General features: G+C 31.3%; 1 protein-coding gene across 4 annotated transcripts; it reads right to left on the bottom strand.

Annotated features, from left to right (window-relative positions):
• Window positions 1–3,925: 3,925 nt before the first annotated feature.
• Window positions 3,926–22,580, bottom strand: LOC111028352 (E3 ubiquitin-protein ligase UBR5). Of its 4 annotated transcripts, none has more exons than XM_022306968.1 (43): window positions 22,225–22,580; window positions 18,809–19,156; window positions 18,370–18,744; window positions 18,079–18,308; window positions 17,775–18,010; window positions 17,443–17,714; window positions 17,217–17,368; window positions 16,900–17,154; window positions 16,533–16,643; window positions 16,285–16,472; window positions 16,095–16,212; window positions 15,885–16,039; window positions 15,534–15,807; window positions 15,356–15,466; window positions 15,147–15,278; window positions 14,760–15,024; window positions 14,167–14,579; window positions 13,824–14,065; window positions 12,893–13,131; window positions 12,717–12,838; window positions 12,412–12,656; window positions 12,188–12,348; window positions 11,940–12,117; window positions 11,732–11,876; window positions 11,120–11,468; window positions 10,951–11,045; window positions 10,143–10,465; window positions 9,895–10,084; window positions 9,499–9,821; window positions 8,911–9,187; window positions 8,714–8,815; window positions 7,556–7,678; window positions 7,360–7,484; window positions 6,621–6,709; window positions 6,326–6,542; window positions 6,044–6,232; window positions 5,669–5,974; window positions 5,393–5,597; window positions 5,118–5,325; window positions 4,828–5,034; window positions 4,621–4,768; window positions 4,321–4,554; window positions 3,926–4,223 (listed from the first exon to the last, which is right to left on the bottom strand). In XM_022306968.1, exons 1-43 carry the CDS (start codon window positions 22,284–22,286, stop codon window positions 4,011–4,013), a joined length of 8,952 nt encoding a protein of 2,983 aa, XP_022162660.1. In that variant the 5' UTR covers window positions 22,287–22,580; the 3' UTR covers window positions 3,926–4,010. The 4 variants fall into 4 exon arrangements, with proteins under 4 accessions (XP_022162660.1, XP_022162659.1, XP_022162661.1 ...); XM_022306967.1 differs by having other exon boundaries at window positions 5,118–5,328; window positions 22,225–22,579; XM_022306969.1 differs by having other exon boundaries at window positions 5,118–5,328; window positions 18,079–18,287; window positions 22,225–22,579.
• Between the last annotated feature and the right edge of the window lie 683 nt (window positions 22,581–23,263).

Genomic DNA, 23,263 nt, shown 5'->3' with positions numbered 1-23,263 from the left:
TCGCCCAACGTCTTGCAACCTAAGTGGTCCCAGACCTCCTTCGCGTGATCAAATTCCTCCTCCTTTATTCCCGACTCGTTTAACGTACTATAAAATTCTCTCTTCCTCGGTAGTCTTTCTTCGTCCAGCCGTTTCCAACTATCCGTGTACTCGTACGGGTACACCCCCTTCCGAGTCACGGCATATCGACTTTATCAAAAACTCTAGCGGTCCCTCTGAAGTTCTCTAAACCCGGTGTCACAAGATTTTCGGCTAGAGTTGACAGTCCGGATTCTATAAACCGAAAAGTCTCGATGAAGCGGATTGTGAATTTATTTGACACGTATTTAGAGAACGATATATATTTTTCCTCACTGTTTGGTACAGGGTGCGGCGTAATGGACTCCCATATTTCAAATAATCATTAGCGCGTAATTAAACTGATTAAATTAAAGTGGTCTATTTCGCTAGATTAGATTATTAATAAGGTTTTTAGTCGTCACTATGCCGTGGTCTGGTGAACAACTTGGTTTCGTTATTGAGGCATTTTTCAAAAACGCTGAATGTGTGATTGCAACACAGAGAGCATTTCGCACTAGGTTCAGTTTGAATCCAAACGAAAGTGTCCCTGATCGGAAAACGATTTTGAATTGGGTACAAAATTTAAAAGCAACGGGATCTGCAATGCCTAAAAAACCGGTTGGACGTCCCAAGTCCGTGAGAACACCGGAAAACATTGCTGCAGTAAGAATATCGATAGAGGAGTCTCTGTCGCGTTCTGCTCGGAAACATGCCTCTGCTCTCGGGATATCAGATCGAACGGTAAGGCGAATTTTGCACTGTGATCTTAAATTACACCCATATAAGATTATGGTAACTCAGGAATTAAGTCCAACAGATTGGGGAAAACGAAAAGATTGCTGTAATGCAATCCTCACAGTTGTGCCTCTCAACGGTATTGTGTGGAGTAGCGACAAAGCACATTTCCACATTTCTGGCACAGTGAACAAACAAAATTTTCGTTATTGGGCTGTTGAAAACCCTCTAAAAATACACCAACGACCTCTTCATAGTCCTAAAGTAACAGTTTGGTGTGCTTTGTCCTCGGTAGGTATCGTGGGGCCTTATTTTTTTGAAGAGGGTGGTCTTACAGCTACTGTGACTTCCAACCGGTACTGCGAGATGTTGGAGAACTTTTTACGCCCGAAAATCGAAGAGTACGAAAATAATGATGTCTTCTGGTTTCAACAGGATGGGGCCACAGCTCATACAGCCCGTTGTTCTCCAGCTGTATTGCAAAAAATGTTTCCTGGTCGCTTGATCTCCTTAAGGGAAAACATTACATGGCCTCCTCGCTTCCCTGATTTGAGCCCATGTGATTATTTCTTATGGGGATACCTCAAAGCTGAAGTTTTCAAACATCGACCAAGAACCATTGAAGAACTAAAAGAGGCCATCCGTCAAGAAATCTCCGCGATTCCACTCGATATGCTGGCAAAAGTGATGGAAAACTTTCGAGAACGGCTCCATATGTGCGTTGCTCGTCAAGGCAATCATTTAATTTATATCAATCATATAATTTTTAAAAACTAATTTAAAAAAAACCTTATATAATATAGTTTTTAAAAATAAAAATTTTTTTTCTTTATCTTGTATCGTTTTTTTTTAAATTCACTTCGGAAATGTGGGAGTCCATTACTGTAATGGCTTCCGTGACTATAAGGTGCGCGTCGTAGTTCGATAAGTTGTGGAAGTAGCACGGTACGAAAACAGGTGTTTAAGTTTTTGATTGCACGTGTTGCATAGAGCTTTACGATATTTCCCTGAGAGATGGCAATGATTAGCTGTCTTACAATGTTGTATTTCTGTGGGTGATGTGAAATTGATTCGACAGAGGTTGCACTGTGTAGCCGCTTCATGAGTCTGAACATCATCCGCAGACATTTTTATCGGAATATTCGTCTTCAATAATTTCTCAATCTTTAATGCTATTTCAGTTACAGTTATAGTAACACATAAAACGTTGTACGTACAGGTATAGATATCTAGAACAGACTGATTCTATATCATTGTCCGATACAGTGTCTTGAGATTTTTTTTAGGTATGATAGCATTTTATGGGGGGATTCTGATATCATTATGAATATCTGTTACTTACTAATAGACACAATATACAACAATATAAATTATGTATTAAAAAAATAGTGTTTTAGATTTTTTTTTTAGGTATGGTAAAATTTAGTAAAAAGTTTGATTTCATTGTGTGTTATTCACTAATAGATATTTTAATTTGTCGATGTTGTTAGCCGTTAGGCGATTAAGATATTTTTTAGTATAGATTGATTATTAATGTGTTATTCATTAATATGTATGATAAAATTTCGTGGGAAGTTTGATTTCATTATGTGTGTTATTCACCAATAGGTATTTTAATTTGTCGTTGTTAAGTATAATACCTATCTAAGAGTCTACAGGATAAATGTGTAATTGATAACGGGAAAAGTATATTATGTTGCTCACATAACGTATCGGATGGTGAGGGGGTGGGGGGTTAATATACAAAATATAAATCGGTCACGTGATACGGGTTTAGGTGGAGGGGTAAATATACGTCACACACGTACGCAATCAAGGATCAAAACTCTTAGGATCAAGGATCAAAAATCTCGGATCAAGGATCTCGGGATCAAGGGATCATACATCAGAACATACCAATTCATACTACTTTCGTCGTTACCCACAGATATTCGTCTAAAGAAAAATTAAACTTAAAAGGAATCTTGTATTACAATTTAAAATCTTAGATATAAAAAGAAATTAGTTTTAAAAAAAAACTACTAATAATCGAAAATTTCAAATGCCTATAAATAGTTCAGCACGAGTCAAAATATTTTGAAAATGGTATCGTGTATAGAAAATGCGGATATAAATATTCAGTGAATATGTCATGTACTTATCTTCGGTATTTTTTTTTAGTTACATCAACACCAAAATTGATTTTGTCAAAACCCAGATTTCCGTCAAAATGTCTGTTTTTCCTTAATTTTTTGTTTATTTTTCTTGCTACTTTTGAAAACTATTGGGTTTTTTCTAGTTTTGATCCCCCAAAGTACCAACTAGATTTACTTTCCTACCAGAAAAGACACTATTGAAGAAAACTAGAGCTTTTTTATTACCCCAAAAGGTAAGGACACATAATAAAAACACACGACATTGTAAAATCAGTGACCGCTCCGCGTATAACCTAAAATTAGATATGTTAATTCCTTTGTATAATTATATTTCGTTTCCATACATTTTAGTTTATTTAGGTGTTTAAAGTTTTAAACATCGAAACCCAAATAAATGATTTTGGTGGAAAGCCCTGCACTTATCACTTCAAGACCACCTGTGGATGAAGTCCAACTTAAAATATGTGCATACCAACATTTAACTTGTATTCATTGTTTTAAATATATTTTATAACAAATATAAAAATAAAAATGTGTGTGCTCAGTGTACTTAACACAATTATCCAGTTCATTTCATAATTGTCTTATTAAATCACAGAGGAAAATTAAATAAGAAAGTTTCAATAAAAACAACAGGTTCCCATTAAAATACATGTTTAAAGCATAAATTGTATATGTATATAAAGCACTAACAATAACAAAATCATGGTATTACATAATAATTTCTTCATATTTTTTTATAAGTTATTATAGAAAATATAAAAATTATAGATAATTCAATACATCACATGAGTAATGTTACTGCACAATTATTTTATAGCTAAAATGAGAAATATAATAGTTTCATTGTGATTTATACCACTTAATAATATTTTTATAGTCGCAGATACATATTTTTAAGTACAAATATATATAAAGAAAAAATAGAAAATTATCATTACGAAAATAAACATGTTTGGAACTGAAAATAAAAATAAAAATAAATAAAACAGGATTTTTAAACTTGTCAAAAACATTATTATTGTTATTCTGTTTTAGTAGTTTTTCTCTGACATATATTTAAAATAACAAACCACAAATTTAAACAAATCCAAAATGCTTAGTTTTTATGGCAATCAATAGTTTGTGCCTAAGTATAGTACGACTGCTGTATAGTGGTATATACAATCTAGATATACATGTGTTTGCAGTTGGCAAGTGTGAATCATCAGCAGGACGCATGGTAACGCTAGGCATTGGCTGGAATCCTTCTTCAGATGCCGGTAATGCTGGTGATCCGGTCCAGAAATATACCTGAAAATATATAATATAAAAAAAACAATATATAAGAAAAATGTAATTATAGGTAGAATTCTTAATTATTATTATAAAAATTGTAAGTGATTATTACCAAATCTTGTCTTTCGGATGGAGTCATTTTATCAACAATAGACCACAACCAACGCTTAAATTTTATTTGACGATCGCTAGTGGCAAGACCAGATTCATCGTTGAAACTAGTATACGAAATTAGCAAAGGTACATTAATATCACCAACTCCATTTAACAGCAATCTCAAATCTTCAGCAGTCAAACCGTCCAACGAACTTTCAGGAATCACATCAAATACTCCAGATCTCAATGCCTAAGAGAATAATCAAGTATGAATATGGTAAGTATCTATCAGTAGACATATATATATTGAACTTACAAAGAATGCTTTCTGTTGAGTTTTGAACATTCTAAACTCTGCATATCTCCTTACATAATCATATACATTGGTGGGAGTCACTTCAATATCAACACCACAACTAACCAATTCTACACTTCCACCGCCTTCTTCTTGACTCAGATCAATGCTGAAATATGAAAAAATCTTAAATATTTTTAACACTTTTGTTAGTCTAAAAATATATACCTGAAATTTAAATCTAAAGTTGAGAATAATGATTCTTTATCTTTCGATTCAGCATCTAACACAAGTTGTCTGAGACTTTCATACATGACTGGATCAAAAAAGGCTAGATCGTGGAATCTTATGGATCTACCAAGTATCACTTTAAGAACATGGCGATTAAAATACATTGGGCATAATTCATTTTGTAAAAGACATAATCCAATCAATCTAAATAACATATATTTATGATAAATAAAACAATTTTAAACAAATACACATAAATAATTTATAATTTTAGATACAAAAATTACCTTCCAGTATTTCTGAATGCATTCAGACGTTCGTAGGAAGATTTTCCTTGACGCGGTGAGTAAAATCCTTGTTTACCAGGGCAATAAAATAATGGTGTGTTATCATCCAAATTTTCTTCTGTTACATTTTCTTCTGCAATATTTTCTTTTGCAGGTGGAGCAGGCTTAGAACCCTGTTGTTCAGAAAGGCTTAAGAACAAATCAACGTCTTCTGTAACGAAACAATTAATGAATAATTAGGTACGTTAACTTATATATCAAAACAAGAAAAATACCAAGAAGACTATCAGCAGGAGGTAATGGATGAGCCACATCAACAAGAGATGACATTTCAACAGTTTGCATTAGCAATGCAATAGCTTCATTCACACGCATCCTTAAAGCTTCTTCAGATGCTAATAGTGTTAATAGTTGGGCAGGTGATAACTCTAAAAGCATTCCCGTAATTTTGCTGGCTAAACTTGGTCTAATTTGAACAACCTGTAAAACAAATAGATATGTTTTATTTTTACATTTTTGATCAAACAAAAATTATTTAGAAAAAAAAATACCTTTGGATACAAGCGTTCCCCAAGTTGTTGTTGATGAGGAGTTAAATGAGAATTCGGATTAGCATCGGATGATCCAGAATTAGGAACAAATGAACGTGCATCAACAGAGAGTGTACGACGTTGTTCACGGTCATTACGCTCAGACCGCCTTGATGGCACTCGTGGTGATAAAGGACCAGCATGTCTTATTCGGGGAGATTCAGTGCGCTCACGATTTCTTAAGCGTTGAAGAACAGTATATTGTGAGTATCGACCACCAACTTGGACTGATTCAAGGTTTGGCAATTTATCACACGATAGAAGAGCCTTAACAAAAAATACATGTCATTAATTAAAAATATCGTACAAATAATAACAAAATGTATTTATATTTACCTCAGCTAGGGCAGTATAAAATGATCTGGCAACACCTGATCCTTCTCCAGGTTCATCTTTAAATGTTACTTTTACTCTGTTAACTGCTAGACAGGGATGAGTACTAGATGTTCTACGGTGATAAGAATTATATTGATTGTTTAATTCTTTGAAAGTCATGAGAATCAATTGATTACGATCACGTTCCAACTGTTTGAATTTATTCAATTTGATTTTAGTTAATAATACAATATATTATAATATTTATCTAAATGTTGTAAAAAAATTGTATAAAATACATACTTTTGATAGTGTTAAATCTCGATTTTGCTGGTTTCTTAACTTTTCCATATCTCTGCGGAACTTTGCTTCTTTAACCGGGAAACCCCCAAGTTCAGATACAACAGACCCAGGTTCTAAACCTACATCTTCCATAAACACACGACCAAAGAGATCTAATGTCAAACGCCAGCGACCTAACAATAAGTCATGGGATACACTCTCTCCTAAACGGCTTCCCCTTAAAAAAGAACACAGAAATTAAAAATGTGATTTCAGCGTGCAAGACAAATAAACAAATAATAAGTTTGTAACATACTTATTCATAGGTTTAACAGTATCATTATTTGAATATGAATTTTGGCTGTCGTCTACATCAGGATTTGGTTTTACTTGTGCTGAACTTGACTATATTTGAATAAACAAAAACATGAATAAAACATATTTTATGCATGTCTATTTCTTTAAATATATTTTACTATAAAACAAATTACAATATCCATGAACTGCATAATACCAGATACGAGCTTATAGGTCAATTAGTATATGTATCAGCTATTATTAATGTAATTTACTGTAATTATTTAATTGTAATTGACTTGGCTGAAATAAATTATGAATAGGAGTAATGTTACTTAACTTCTAAACATCAAGGAAGATACCTTCATATGATTTCCTGAATAAAAGAAATAAAAGGAAAACACAGAACAGAGGTCAAATTGTCTTGAAAAAAGAAGAACAATCCTGAGATACTATTAGGTAAAACTGATTAAACATAGATCACATCAGCAAAGGAAAAATTAATTTTAAAGATTACAATTAATAGACATATGTACTCAGAATGACATTAAATACTATTATAAAAATATAACTAACAGTGCTGGGTATATTACTCAAATTTAACTATGAAAAAAAAATGTTTTAATGATAATTTTCAATATTTCAATTAAATATCTAAAAACATGAAAATATGAAATACTTTTAAATTAAATCACTTTCTAAAACCTTTAAATTAATATGATACAAATAATATGTTTAGTATATATTTTTAAACTTACAGAAGTAGATGGAGTTCCACCAGAAGGAGCTCTCACAATTACACTTTGAAGCATAGGTGATGCAGTATCAGAGAAAGTACTTGTTGGTACAATTATTAAGTCTCGATCTCTTTTAGTCATGTCAGCTGTAATCAGTAATGATTATTAGATTTTTTAAATGCTTATTAGATATTTTTTTTTTTTTGTTATTTTTTACATTCAGGTATTGCAGGTTGAGAAGTGTCTGATTCATCACCCAGGCCAAAGAATTCGGTAATTTCATTCAATTTTTCAGCTACATTAGCACGGATAGAGAGATCTTCTGGTTCAGTATCTTGTCCTAAAATTTGAATTATACATCAACAATTTTGAGACAATTAAGGAAAACGCACCCACAACTGTTTCAAACAATCATCTTGCTACAAGAAAAAACTTTTAAAATATCTACTATTAACTAAGTAAAAAAATATGAAATTAATAATTACAATAATTATATCAAAAAATATTTATAGCAGTTAAAGCTTTGTTATTAACTATATATAGTTTATATAATTTAAAAAGTAATAATTGCATAAATATATGAGTAAATTAAATGATTCAACTATGATAATGTTTTAAATTAGTTATAACAAGATGAAGGCATGTCTAGATGTACTAGTTTTTAACACAGTGAAGTCCGAGATAAAATATTTTTGTCTGTTACCGGAATATAAAATATATTAAATGCATAGGATACATGGGTGAAAAATTACATACAAATATTAATTCTCATTAGTAGTCACACAAATGTGTGATAATTTAACTCATTTAGATTTAAATTCAATGGAATTTGTAGCTCCAACACTAACAGAATATGAGTATGTCAGCGGACATCAATATGTTAATATTTTTTAATACATTTGCTTCAGTTTATCTTTTCCACATGTAAACATGCATTCCATTAAATTATAATATTTTACAAATACTGTTATTTCTAATTATATAATTATTGATCATATTATGTAACCTAAGAAACAACTATCATTGATTAATTAATTTTTGGTCCTAGTATTATTTAAATGTATTTTTAATTGATGCTTTAAAAATATAATAGTAACTAATATTCTTAGTTATATAAAAATTAATTGGCAATAAATAATTAATTATTATAAGTTTGTACAATGGCATATTAAAGGTCCTAAATGGATAATGTATAAATTATAGCAAAAAGAATTTAATAAATTATGTACCTTTTGATTTTTTATATCATCCAATAATTTGGGAACACTGTTATCATATACAATATTTAAAGACAACCAAATTATAACAAAACATTTATCAAAAATAACTGAATTCTAGGTTACACAATAAAATCAAACTACTCTATTCTACCAACTTTTTCTTTCATGTTCTTTGGGTAACTGTTCACTTCCATTATCGCTACGACTGGATAAACTAAGCCTTGATGGCAGACCTTCCAATGATCCATCTAAAGGTGCTACAAAATGGATCATGAATTTAAATAAAAAAATTTTTTTCTTCACCAATATAACTTATGACTTTTCATACACTTAATAAAAAATAATTTAATACCAGAAAGTTTTGGGGAGCCAAACATGTCTTCTTTGCGCGCATTAGGTTGAAGCAAATGTGGTTGATCAGCCAATGGCATGGCTTGAGTCATAGGTGTTTCAAATGGATCTGGTGGAGGACATCCTAAACATAAAGTAGAATCTGATCGTTGGAAAAATGCATGTCGTCGACCTCTAGTTCCAGAATCCATATCTACAAATCTTGGACTAGATGTTTGGCTGATTGTTGGTACAGTAGTATTAATTTCTTCATCATTTTCTTCATTATCATTTTCATCCTGACATATTTAAAATATAAATTGTTAAAACCTTCGAGAAAAGCTAATAAAGTAATAACAATGAAAAAAACCAAGTTATATTATATGAGTTAAAAGTCTTCCTAAAGTACTTACAAAAAATTCATAAACCTTAAATATTTAACTATACAAATGTTAAGCATGAAGAATGATCAAAAAGAATTCATCACATGCTATTGAAGGTAGGGGGTGGGGGTAAGACGACAATGAAGCCTTTAAGGGTGTTTTATATTTTAGGATTAAAAAAAGTACTTATAATATTAAATCACACAAAAACAAGCAGTACAATTTACCTGTGGCTCTAAAATCCAAGGTTCTGATGGATCTGTTGGATCAGGTAAAAGAATAGGTGCACTTGACGAACTTAACGTATTTAATGAGTTTAACGAATTTAATGTATTTAACGAATTTAACGATTGACAATTAACAGCAGCTGTATCAGCCCTCATATAATACACCAAAGCATCCAAAACATAAGCGACATGTTTTAAAGAAGAAACATCCAATACTGGTAAAGAATCTCCATGCTCATTACTGTGAGCACGCATAAGAGATAAACAATATGATATAAATTCACGTCGAGGTTCAACTGCCTGATTGTTATTACTAGTTGCACCTAAAAAATAAATTAAAAAATTAAATTAAATTAAACATAATATAATACCAGAATTTAATTCTTTTAACATTACCTATTCCAGACGATGTAGTAGGTATTGTATTTGTAGTATTATTTGTAGTTGTTGAATGTAAAGGATGTCTTGGATGTTGTGGATCAGACGATTGAGTGAGTGAAGCACCAAACCTAAGTTGTGCTTCAGTTGAATCCATTATTGCCATTAACCAATCCCAAGTAGGTTTAAGTGACTTTTCAATTATTATCTAAATAAAATGTATGATATAATAATATAATAAGTACACTATATTTTTCTAATATTACCTGTAAACTACAAGTATCTTGTGATGATATGCGCACGGGTATTGGAAGCGATGGCGGATCATTTATGGTTGTAACTAATAAATCAGAAATTTGTCGTATGACTACTGCAAACGCTCTAGCTAAACTAGAAGCAGTAGTCGCCATTGTGATTGAATCATTGAGACCAGCTGCTGCAGAAGCAACTGCAGCTGCAGCGGCGGCTGCAGCATTATTGTTTCCATTACCAGAATTATTGGTACTGTTACTAACTGCAGCTACAGCAGACCTCCTCAATGATGTAGGATCTATGAACACTAATGAATTTCCAGAAGCAACTCTAAACCCTATAAAATAATGTCCTTATTAGATGAAATTTTAATAAAAAATATTCAATGCAAAAGATGATAATAAATGATTTATTAATTATTTTAATATCATAAGTATCAACGATAACTGAAAAAACTGAATAACTTCAAACTTGTAATAATATTTCATTGTACCACAATGTTGCCACTTATAAAAAGGCAATATTGGTATTTTTTTCTTATTTAAGCATGAAATTATGAAGAATACATTTAAACATTCAATATACACAATTTAATTTTATCCAGTATATTATGGTTAATAGTTAATACACAAAATAAAAACTATGATAGAACATAATTAAAAAAAAAAAATCAACCAAAACATTTTAAAAAATGAGAAAATTAATACATATATACTACATAGTACATGCTATGTAAAATAAGTACAAATTAAACTACACAAATTATACATAGTTGGTTAGCTTTTAATACATGCTGAATTTATAAACAATACAAATATTTACCTGTTGCTGTTCTTGTGGCAGTATCGCGGTTTCTGATTGCCCATTGCATAGATTGTGGTGCTAAATTAGTTCTATGTCCTTGTCCAGAAGTTGTACTGTGAAATATTTAATGATAAATTATTGTTTATATTTTTAATTTTACATAATTATTAAATAAATTAAAACATACGCTCTTCTTTCTAATTGATCTTCAGACACAAGGAATTCTTCGGCATCCAATTCATCAGTTTCTCCAGCTTCAGATTCTTCTCCATCTTCTTGTTGAGTAGACTCTCCTGATTCATCATCAGTATCTGATCCAGCAGTAGCCCCTGTTTGAACGCTTCTTTGACCTCCACCATCTTGATTACTTTGATCAGAATCTGAATCTGTTTCAACTAACATGTCTTCTGTATCAGATTCTGGGTCAACTGGACCTTGCTGGTTAGAATCAGAAATACCATTTGGTCCCAATCGAACATGATTGTCAAGCACACTTCCCATAACATCTTCTGGATCACTACCGTCTCCATCATTATCTGAAAAATAATTAAGTAACATTTATGGTTAGTTTTAGCCAATAATGTAATTTAAAAAAAAAAAAATGTTTTTTTTTAATTGTTAACACAACCAGTTTTTGGATATATATATGTTATAAGAATTTAAAAGTTACATATATTTTAATCAGAAAAATTAAATTAAAAATAAACAATAATGTTTAACTCTTTATTTTTTTAAAACTGTAAGACCAAAAACAAATTTAAATTCATGATAGTTCAAAATTAATTAATAGAAAAATTACTGTCTGCCATTTCATCTTCTAGTTCTATGTCAATTGGGGGTTGATCATTTTGGGATTGTCTATGTACATTAGCCCCTTCTATTTGATCGGACAAATTCATGTTATTTGGTGCCATTGGCTCAACAAAAAATATTTCTTCATAACTCTAAAATATATGAAAATGCATTATTTATTCATACCAAATGTATTAAATGTTAATGATATAAACCTGTATATCTGGATTAGAATTAGTAGACAATGTAAATGGGGCAGTAGGTCTTGCTACACCAAGCCGAACAGGTGCTATTAAGCTTTCAGCTGTTTCACATAATTCTTCAATTGATAGTTTCATCATTGATTGAAAAATACGTCTAGCACGAGCAAATGGAGAGGACAGATTTCCAAGCCTAATTTAAAAAAAACCACATTTGAAATAAAAAAATTGCATACATATTTATTAGTTCATCATACACTTACATTCGTCGTTTATTATTTTGAGGCGCTAATTCAACACTATAAACAACAAATACACGTATTACAGATCTAATAAAACGACGTGCTATTGAGTTGGCTTCAACTGAATTGCGTAATGGATTATTCAGTTCTTTTACAATTGTTGTAACAAGGGCATCAACCATCTAAATGTATAAAAATATTTTAAGTATATTATCTTAAAACATAAAACTATGAAATCAACTTACTAAAAATGAGCTAGTTATTACTTCAGCATTACATTTAAAAAGTAAACAATGCATAAACTTATCCAAGAATGTAGTACCAGACTGATTTTTTAAATATGGTTGGTCAGTTGGTACTTTGGATTCGGAATCATTTTTTACACCAGACATTATCATAGCTTTTACTGCAGGCCAATCATTTAGTAATCTTTCTAATGCTTTACGACTAAATCGGGGTGGTTCTAAATCATGATCTGGCATATCCATTTCTACAATAATAAAAATATAAAAACATCTCTTTGATAATACAATTTTGATTAAAATATTACCAATATCGGATGATGGTGTTTTTCGAGAAGCAGCTCGTTGTCTGGATGATCTACTATATTGACGTTGTTCATTTGATTGACGACCAACAGTTTGTACCAAAAATAATAATATACTTTCTCCTCTGAAAAATTCAAGTTGTAAATAGTTATCATTTGAGAACATTTTAAAATAATACCTTGAATTATAATGGGTCACTAAATCAGTTTCATCAATTAATCTGTTGAGTAGCTGTGATCTAGATGCTTGATGACCTTGCACTAAAGCTTTACAGCGACATTTTTCCCAACAATCACAGTATGCAGTAGGAGATGTTCTTTTCAATTTACAGTCATGGCCTCGGTGACAAACCCGAGCACACTCAGTACAGCAACATAATGATCCAGTTAGGCCACATGTACGACATTCAAATATATCCTAGTGAAAAATAGTACAAAGAAAAAATGTATTTTATTAATATTTTAAGTATATTCAAATTACGATTAACTAACAATCAACATATTTATAAATTGTTATAACAATACATTATTAATTAATAATCAAAACTTAAGATATTCTTAAGAATAGATACTTGATACTGCATATAAATATCCATCATGTATATTAATAAACTCAAATTCTTGTTCTCCAACTTAATTTAATTATTAAAGTGAACGTAAAAACATATGAATGTTTTTATAATCAATAATTATTAGTTTGAAATAATGTTATTACCACGCACACAAATAAATAGAAATTTTTTTGTCACAATTATAATTAGACATTTTAGATATGCAAGTGGGTGAAATTTTGTTTCTGATTTTAACTGAACTTATTACCACAGATTTTAGTATAATATGTCTAGATAGGCACTTTTATAGGTGATGGTAATGCACATTATGATCAGTTAATTACAGATATATATAATAATCTATAATTTAAGAAATTATAGTAAATTTTCGAAGGCAGATAACTTCTTAATTTTGACCACATAACAAAAACATTCTTGAGGGTATTAACAGTGATAGAGGTGTAAGAAAACTACAAACTAATCGTAGTTTAAAATTCACAAAAAGGAAAGGTGTTATCAGCATGATAATTTCAAAGATAAGTCATATAAAAGAAATTACCTGATTAATATGTTCAGCTCCAGTCCAAGTAAAACTACAAGTATCGTTACAACAAATAACATGCAATGGATTGTAATCTGGATTTGAGCCAGTGGGATAAACCATAGAAGCTAAAATTTCTTTAGCTTTAAGAATTCTCTCTTTATAACCATCACGGAAAAATGTTCTGTCAGTATACCAAGTATGTGTCTTGTAAATTGATAAAGGCATAGCTAGTGGTGGTGGTGGGAGAGGGAAATACCCTAAAATAAAAAATATATTTTAATTAATTAAGTATTTAAATTAATTTAGGAAAATTGTTTAGTATTAATAGCAATACAAATATTTTTAAAAGGAAACTAACCTTTAGAAAAATCAGTAGACTGTTGCTGTTGTGATGGAGGTGGTGGTGGTGGAGGAGGAGGTGGGGGTTGTGACTGAGGCAATCCAGATGAAGATAATGACCAATAGGGTGGTAACTCGAAATTACCAGCTGGGGAATTCTTAAACAAAGGTACTGGTTGAGGAGCTACTTCTGGAGGTCCTTTATTGCTACTGGGATTGGATCCTGTTCCAGCAACTGAAGATCTCCAAGCACTCATGACATTTTTAATTGCATGTTCTTGTTCTATAACTGTAGTGCCTTGCATTTCATATAAATGTGGCGGTAGTAATACTTTGGAAACCACACGATGAATAGTATCAAGTAAAATAATAGCAGCAGGATACGCTCTAACAGTCACCGCCAACATAAATGGAGTTAATCCTTGGGCGTCTCTAAAATTTTTTTATTTTTAATTAGTTTTAGAAAACAATAAAAAAAATACACAAGCCTAACTTTTTTTTTTAGAACTAATTGGTTAAAGTAAAAATTCTTTAAGTTCCAAAATTTAACAATAAGCAGTTTATAATAAAAATATTAATATCAGATTTTGAAGACTTGCAATTTTAACATACTTAGCAGTTAATAGATCCTGTAGATGAGGTGAAAATACATGAGATTCACACAGCAGTCGTAAAATAGCCAATGCATTGTTTCTTCTTTCAGTATTTGGGTTAATAGGTGGCGTTGGTTGAATTGTTTCTTCTTCATTTTGTAAGACAGGGTTTGACTGAGTAGTTGCATTAACTGGTTCATGCCATGACTCAGAAACAGTACCTGGAGGTGGTGCTTCATCATTGATTTCCATTGGTTCAGAGTCAGATGAGTTATTAGTGGTACCTAATGATAAGTCAAATAAAAACTTTTCATTAGCTCAATAGATGTAATATAGATGCACTATGTTTTCCAATAATATACGAACATAGGAAAACTCACTGGCTACCCTAAATGATATAACTTACTTGATCTAACAGCAGCTGAAGCTCGTCTCATCATTTCCCGTAAACTAAACGATGATCGTACCCCGAATGCCTTTTGAATAACATTCAAAGTGTCTACGTTAGAATTTGGTTGATTTGATACACTATCTCCTTCTAAAAATATTATAAAATAAACGCACACATATTTGATAATTACTTATTATAAATTAATAATAATATATTTTTAATACCTTCTAGTTCTTTATTAGAAATAGGAGCACAGACTGAAACACAAGCATGTAAAAGATTGCGATTACCATCACATCGCTCTGCCAAAATCTGCGACAAGAGGACTCCATTATCTATAAAAATGAAAAAATATACCATTGTGAAATTGTAAATCAAGAGAATAAAAAATATAATTAGTACCAAGTTCCAGTGTTAACTGTTGTATCAACATTTTAACAGACTCAAGATTGGGCTTTAGTATACGGGACATAAGTATTTGTTGTTCTACATCCAATACTATGATGGCCGCCACAGCTTTTACGTGAGGAGAAGTAACTGTATATGAACCAATACCCATACAACGAACAGGTCCCAAATCTAACCACTGTGGCTCTCTCATTGAATCGGTACTATCTTTAGCCAGAGGGTATATAGTTCGGTTACCATCACGTAAAATACATATATTATCTTTGCTCTAGAGTGAAAATATAAAAACATTACAATCACAAATTACTTAAAAGTAATAAATATAGATATCAAATAGAAAATTACCTCAGCAGTACAAATTATCTGCATGTTATCAGGATTCAATCCTATTAAAGCACTAGCATCAACCGGAAAAGGACAATCTTGCTCAATTTTCCCACTAGTTACATTAAATTTGATATAACTGATTTTTGAACCATTTTTTACAATGGCGTGTACACCTTCAAATAAAACATAATTTAATATGAATAAAATAATCAGGATCAATTAATATACCTTGGCCATCAATAGTTAAAGTCAGAATTTGATTTCCGTTATCAGTAGGTATATTAATTCTTCTAGGTGTTCTCTGAAAACAATCTGGCACTTTACTAGCAACAGCCACCTTACAAACCTTAATATAAATAAATAAATATATAAATATTAGTTATTAAAAAAAATACAGCTAAATATTTTTTATATTCACCTGTAAGTCATCTTTTTTCATTAATCTGACTTCATTTTGGTCCAACATCTTTATAATGTTTGTCACCACATCATCATTTGCAGCTGCATTTGCATCTTTATCTTTAGGAAATATTCCAGATATAATATCTTTTGAAACACAAGGGAACTTAACCGCAGCATATGAACCGTCCACGTGAACAACACGGCCTGCAAAAAATTATGTATATAATAACTATTACGTGGAAATAAATTAATTATAGGCATTACCAATAGGCAAACTCTTTTGGTCTTCAACAAATACGACATCTTTTAATGGCCAATCTTCTTCAATGTTTTTATCATCTTCAAGACCTTTCATTGTCACTCTTTTGGTTCTCTCTGAAAATTATTACAAGCGTTTAATAACTACATTTCTAAAAAGCTAATTATTTTCCCAAAACAATCCTCAGTAAATTTTAATTGAAGTTTTTATTCATTTTGATTTTTAAAATAATCTCATATTCTGTAATCTATATTATATACAAATTTGGTTATATTTGGTGATAAATAAATTAACATATTCCCCAAAAATCGTAATCATTAAGCAGGTGTGAGTATTTATAGTACAAAGCAGTGAACGGGTAAATTTGCTTACTTGAACTTTGAACAGTACTTCCTGTTTCACTACAAGTACTTGATGCAGGAGAAGGAGGTGGTGGCATGTCAATTCTATCAGCAGTCTCTTTACTCTTTTCTACAGGTGAGCATGATTTAGAGGAACTACTATTAATATTTTGAGACTGAAATATCTGAGGTGGTGTCAAAATTTGAAATCTGCAAACATCAGCGTATGTCCAAGCAGAATTTAGTAATTGACCTATTTTAGGTTCACCGCCGTATAAAGTTATACCTATAAATAAATAATAAAATGAATAACCTTTTATGTTCTTAAAATTTAAAATGTATACATACCAATAGCTCCTGGCTGATAAAGTGGACTATTTTTCATACAAACTTGGCTTCCAACAATAATATCAGAATTTAAATTGTTTGTTTTTTGTTTTCTAGCTTTAGTGCGGTATTTATCCCATATTTTACGTCTTTGATTAAATGGTAATACTCCCCTATTTGATTTATATAATTTTAATTGAAATTAAATCAAATGACCCACAAAATCATAAGTAAAATGAATACATACCACCAATAAAGTGCTCCACTTTCCAAACGCGCTAGAGTATAGAGTGGACAAGTGTGAATAGAAATTATATGATCAACAACAAATTCAGAATAAAGCTGAGCTGGATGTTCAAGTTTAGAAGCAGTAGCAGCATGAGTTAGACTTTCATCCATCCATGTAGCTACTTTATTAGACTCAGTTACAACAGAAACTCGTATAATAGTACCCGAAAGAAGAACTACTTTTTCATTAGTTAATCCAAGAGCATTTGTCTTTGGATGATGTACATTGTTCTAAAAAAAATGTAATGTAAAAAAAAATTTAATAATAACAAAGTTATATATTTTACATACATCTAAAGTCTTATACGGATCAGCATCCTCCCATTTCCATTGATAAAGTTGTCCTCCAGTAGATAGAGCAATTAATTCTGAATGGATTGCTGCAATTTGTATAAATTTTACATTTGGTTCTGGCCAATATTCTGCATCATTTGACAACCACAGAGGATTGCCAGTATTATTATCTTTTTTTTTAGAGTCTGCGGAAAATTCATAAGATCCAGCGTTAGAATCCTTCTTTTTAGAGTCTACAAAAAATACAATTCAAAACATTATAAAAGATCATTAAATTTAAATTTCCTTTTGTATAATTTACCTGTATCTTTATCCCATGATGAATCACGTAGTGCTCCCTCAAGCCATTGTTGTTGTCTTTGACGATGTTGTTGCTGTCCATAACAATGACGATCTCTCCATCTAGTAAAACTATCTCTATCACTTGGTCCTGAATTACGATCACTAGATGCACTGTCATTTGCACTATTGCTTACACGATCACGTTCACCTAACCTTCTAGCACCACTCCTACGAAATGTCAACATGGGTCTAAAATCCATGTATATACTTATAAAGGTAAATAAAATGCAATACAATATATCACATTTACCTTCTAGATGAAGAATATGAAAACATATCTTCAGAGAAAATTGCATCAGCATCAATAATGACAGAATGGTCCGAATGAAATCCTCCACCATCTAATAAAGACATCAAGTCTTCAGGAACATAAGAGTCTCCACCAGGCCCATTGACTTCCTCAATTTCTCCATCGCCTTCTTCATCATCACGTGATAAAAGATTGTTGACAGCCAGATTCACATCCAAGTTTGTTCTCTGAAGTTCACGTATTATTAAATTTCGACTTTTACCTTGCAACACAACTTGTGCTTGAGCTACAAGTTCTTCTGGTACAAATTGAGCTGGCATAACTGGACGTCCACTTGATGAACCACTGCTCATTATCACACCACTACCAGATGACCTGAACAAATTAAAATTATTATCTACCGAAATTTATATTAATATAAAATGTTTGAACATTTTACCTTGAAGTTCCACGGAATGTTCCTGATCTCATTATACGAGCTCGTCGGGTGAGATGACGAGTGGCAGAACTTAAATTTCCACCACCCCCACCACCACCACCTCCACTATTTCCACTGCTGGACTTAGAAGGCAACTTATTTGCATCTCCAGTAGATCTGGACAAGTCCAATCTTTCAGCAAGTACTGTAAATGGAATTCGAGCCACTCGTCCATCTTCAAATAATAAGCCAATATGATATGGTCCTACTACAATCTGTTTGATTGGAGATTTAATGTTTGATAGCACAGGATAAGAAGATGTATTTCCTAAAATACTTCTATTTAAACGTTCTGAAACTTCTTTAAACCTAAAAACAAATGCACAAAATGTTTATTAGATAAGTACATTCGGGTATTTTATTAAAATATAAAATAGGTGACTAAAATTTTAAATTATAAACAGTATAAACTTAACCAGCAACACTTAACTCACAACCTTTTAAATCTAATAAAACTGTGAATACATATTTTTGAGTGTTTTATTAGTTTGAAATGTGGTATCCAAAGTAATTCGATTGAAATTTATATTTATTAGCATTTTTATTTTTAACAGCATACATTTTTTAAATGCACCAACCTTTAGGTACCTATTATTTGTTAACACCAATCACCAGACCAATCATTATATTTTGGGACCTACATAAGTGTAATTAAAAATATAAATAATATAGGTAAGAACTTACACAAAAAAAACCTTTTTACCAACCATTTTAGTGATTTGGTTGATTTCTACAGATACCATAAGGGTTCTCAGGGCAAACATTAGATAAGTACCTACCAATATGCTGAATTAGGGTTTGATAATAAGAGTGAAGTAAATATTATTAATAGGTAGCTCTGTCTATTATTGTAATACATGATAATACCAACATACAGTGGAAGGTCGATTATCCGTCTTTACCCGGTAGGTGTTTTTTCTCAATTAATCAACTTTTTTAAACAATAATGTTTAAATAGGTAATATAATATAATATGAATGTATGTACCACATATCATATAATAAATAAATGTACAATAATATACAGTAGGTACCTAATGATATATAATTTGTTATAATTACAAATTAATAATTAATAGTTACCTATGTATGTAGATATGTTTAAAATAATGTTTTTGCTAAAAAAGATTCTAGTCCCAGGACTTATGATTAATCGAGATTCTACAACTGTACTTAGTTAATAAATTAAATATCTAACATAAAATTAAAAAATAAAAATAAGAAAAAGTAAATTAGGTACTAATATTTAAGTACATTAGCACTTGTTTGGTATGTGACCTAAAATATTGGGTATTAGTTTAGTATTTTTAGTCAAACTAAAAATCATAAAATTATGTTATTTTATTATTATTAAATAATTAGTAATACAATTATAAAACAATAAGGATTAACTGCATTCAATAATTTCAAAATTATTCAAAAAATGTCATACAATTTTTTTTTTAAATGTTTATCAATATGATTTTTCTATCACTTGAAAACATGAAAAAAATGTATCCTGACTGTTTTTAGATAGTTAATTCGAACTTGGTCCGTACATAATAAAGATATACCGTTTTGGTAGGTCACATGCTAAATAAATACCGGCACATTTTATTGGACTAACCAAACATTTAACATATTGTATTGGAAGAATTATAGATGTAAACAATAGATGATTTCTCAAGTAGATAATTAGCATTAATTTTTTTCATGAACTGCACATATAATTTAGAGAGAAATCTATAAAGTAATAATTAATTAACTTAACTATATTAATGAGCTAGTTTACCTACTTCACAGACGTTTATTTTGCCAACTTCGACAATTAATTTAATAATGAAAAACCTATAATTAAGCATATATTACAAAAAAAAAAAATGATATTATCATGATTTAATACAACATAAATATTTGTTAAGTGCCTGTTATTTATGTCAGTAATTTAATTATTTTAAATCAAAAATTATTTGCAAACTAAATGAAATATTGAAGGAAAAGTAAAATTATGGTCTTAGTAAACAGTAATAGGTAGATTGGTGGGTGAAGCTTAAAAATTAAAAAAAAAACCTACAAATTTTCAAGTACAAAGAAAAAATATTAACCTTAATGTTTAGAAAAAATATCAAAAGAACACCACTACCAGTTATATTATATTACTTTCTGTATACACTGTCAAGTCTATAGTTTATCAGTGTTAATGAGATAGTAATTAAAATGTGGAAATAGTTTTTTTTTTTTTTAGATATAAACTTAAGAATAAAATTGTTGTCTTTATCAAAAATTGTAATACTACATGTTTATTGTTATTTATTATAGGTACATTAGTACATCACCTCTAGGTATCTACCAATCAATTTAATTGTTAATTTAAAAACTATTACTTGTAATAAAATTATGTCAAACTTATTGTTATTCAATTAACATATAGGTTACAATATATAAGTAGTCACATATATTCGTAATTTTGACAGAAAGTTCAACGGACATAGAAAATATTTACCTTATGCTAATCAAGCATAATTGAAATTATAAACATCCAAAATTATACAATAAGGTACAACTTTTAAAACAAAATGTCTTATTTGTTTATTCATTGGCAAAGGAGAATTAAGAAATACATTACGTAAATGGAAGATGGTCTACCCTTATTTAAGACAGTACAAAGAACACTGTGCCATAATATATGTACACAGACCACATTCGTGCACATTCAGTCCACCAAAATATTAATTTTGCAGTATGATCCTACCTATAGGCATTTAACATATTGTACTTATATATCAGATACTAACCACACAAAAAGTACCACCTCATATCAATGGCTAAATGAAGTTTATTAAGTGAATATTTAAGTGAATATATATATCCATTTATGAGCAAAATATCTAAAAAATCGGTGTGCTAACAAGGAGATCAACAGAACAGTATGCAATAAGATTAGGTGGACAAGTGTTGGTGTAACGATACACGGCCTAGGGACTCAAACCTCTGTTGTAGAACGCAAAATCGTTCAAACGATTTCAATTTGATGAACGGCAGAGATGAGACAGATACTGAAACCATATTATAATGTAGGTACCTATGTGATATCATCATATTATGACCAATGAATAGTGTACAACATGGGCAGTGAAATTAAAATTAAAATCTGTCTTTGGAATAATCAACAACAGAACACTGTCTGGTGGACCACCATCAGTATCACCACAACAAGAGGAAAAACTTGAAGGCGCCGTCCAGCGGCTGCAGTACGCTACAAACAAAAAATATGAACAGCGACGTTTGCGACCGACGGACGCACGGTCGGGGTCAGCGGAACACGTCCGGTCGCCGTGCAATAAGACAATGACATGTAGACAAACGAAAACGATTGTACGCATTAAAGTGTGTGCCGACCTGTCATTGAGCTGATCGTCCGTTCCAGGGGCTGGATGCACGATGAATTGTAAAGACGACATTGGACGCGTACCGGGGCAGAGAATGTCTGCCGGCGCACATCAACGCGAACCGTCTGACGAACGTCTGGCCGTTTAGCTGTGGAATTCGGGGCGGCGAAAACGAGTATCGTCGAGACGGTGCACGCAGGGACGAAAGGGCCGGAGAAAACGACACTAATGAAATAAAACTGCACGCACTACGCATACACACACACAAACACCACACGTCGTGCACACAATACACAAACGGTTCAACGAGCGAGATATGCTATCGCCATTTTTGACGATGATGATGAGGATGGTGACGATGACGAGGGCCGAGGGGTATCGGACCGAATGGTTCAGTAAGGTGCACAAATAATGCACAATGGTCGTGCGGTGATGCCGAAGTGGGAGGGAGACCGGAGACTCACCAGACGACAACCTACCATGCCGACGGCAGCTGGTCACCGATGGTTACCAAGGTTACCACACTACCACCAGTCGCGGTTATTCATGTTTGGTACGACGATTTCTTGATCAAACGAAACGCGGCAAATGCGGCATGGAAAAAGACGTGCTGGTGCAGTGGTGCAGTGATGCTCCGTACCTCCACAGACCACACTCCACAGAACAATGAATGTACTCACTGCTGGCTAGTCGCGCTCAGTTTAAAAACAAATCTATGTGAATTAGTAATAATACGTATAAATCGTTAAAAGAATTTTTTTTTGTTTCAAAATTAGGCTTAAACGCCGCTTAAAAAATTATTATGGATTAACGCTCAACTTTTTTTTAATTTGCACCAACAGCAATTTACGAAGAACTTTGTATTACATTCACCAATTTTTTTGACCGAGCAAAAAATTTTTTATCGGCACAAGTTTAAAAAAAACAAATAATAATCTTTAATTTCATATGGCTATAAAGTATAAATAGTTCAACACAAGTCAAATATTTTGAAAATGTTATGGTGTAGAAAATGCTAACAAACATTCAATGAAAATTTCATGTATTAA

Source organism: Myzus persicae, unplaced genomic scaffold, assembly GCF_001856785.1.
Source record: "Myzus persicae strain clone G006 unplaced genomic scaffold, MPER_G0061.0, whole genome shotgun sequence".
In the NCBI taxonomy this organism is placed as follows: Eukaryota; Metazoa; Arthropoda; class Insecta; order Hemiptera; family Aphididae; genus Myzus; species Myzus persicae.
Note: the sequence above shows the minus strand (reverse complement) of the source record. Positions and strands in the feature narration are given on the sequence as shown.

Bases quoted from the DNA above. Each gene is read 5' to 3' on its own strand.
- LOC111028352 (XM_022306967.1), bottom strand. From the start codon at position 22,286: ATGTCGTCTTTACAATTCATCGTGCATCCAGCCCCTGGAACGGACGAT. The intron at 16,644-16,899 runs GTAAGCAAATTT...AATAATTTTCAG, and splicing joins AAGTACTGTTCAAAGTTCAA to AGAGAACCAAAAGAGTGACA. The intron at 16,213-16,284 runs GTGAATATAAAA...ATTTATATTAAG, and splicing joins TGAAAAAAGATGACTTACAG to GTTTGTAAGGTGGCTGTTGC.